The 488-nt window shown below is 34.4% G+C and overlaps 1 protein-coding gene across 1 annotated transcript in view; it reads right to left on the bottom strand.

Annotated features, from left to right (window-relative positions):
- LOC136797160 (zinc finger autosomal protein-like) overlaps nt 1–488 on the bottom strand; it is a gene marked incomplete at its 5' end in the record, with an annotated part of 3,843 nt that overhangs the window by 689 nt on the left and 2,666 nt on the right. The window contains one exon of the mRNA XM_067052971.1: nt 5–480. Within this exon, the coding sequence (XP_066909072.1) occupies nt 5–480 (476 nt within the window). The remainder of the gene's footprint in view (nt 1–4; nt 481–488) is intronic.

The raw sequence follows: 488 nt of genomic DNA, 5'->3' as shown, positions 1-488 counted from the left end.
TTACTGATTTATAATCACAATGAGGACATTGATGTGACTTCACACCTGTATGGCGGCCCATTATATGAATTTTCAAACTTCCAGATGTTACTGATTTATAATCACAGTAAGGACATTGATGTGACTTTTCATCTGTGTGACGGCGCATTATATGCTTTTTCAAAACTCCCTTTCTTACTGATTTATAATCACAATGAGGACATTGATGTGACTTTTCTCCAGTATGATGGGCCATTATATGTTTTTTCAAATCTCCAGATATTACTGATTTATAATCACAGTGAGGACATTGATAGGACTTTTCATCTGTGTGACGGCCCATTATATGCTTTTTCAAATCTCCCTTTCTTAATGATTTATAATCACAGTAAGGACATTGATAGGACTTTTCTCCAGTATGATGGCCCATTATATGTTTTTTCAAATCTCCAGATTGTATTGATTTATAATCACAGTGAGGACATTGATAGGACTTTTCATCTGTGTGA

Source organism: Halyomorpha halys, unplaced genomic scaffold, assembly GCF_000696795.3.
Source record: "Halyomorpha halys isolate HHAL.00 unplaced genomic scaffold, Hhal_1.1 Scaffold92.1, whole genome shotgun sequence".
In the NCBI taxonomy this organism is placed as follows: Eukaryota; Metazoa; Arthropoda; class Insecta; order Hemiptera; family Pentatomidae; genus Halyomorpha; species Halyomorpha halys.
This window is presented reverse-complemented; position numbering and strand designations above follow the sequence as displayed.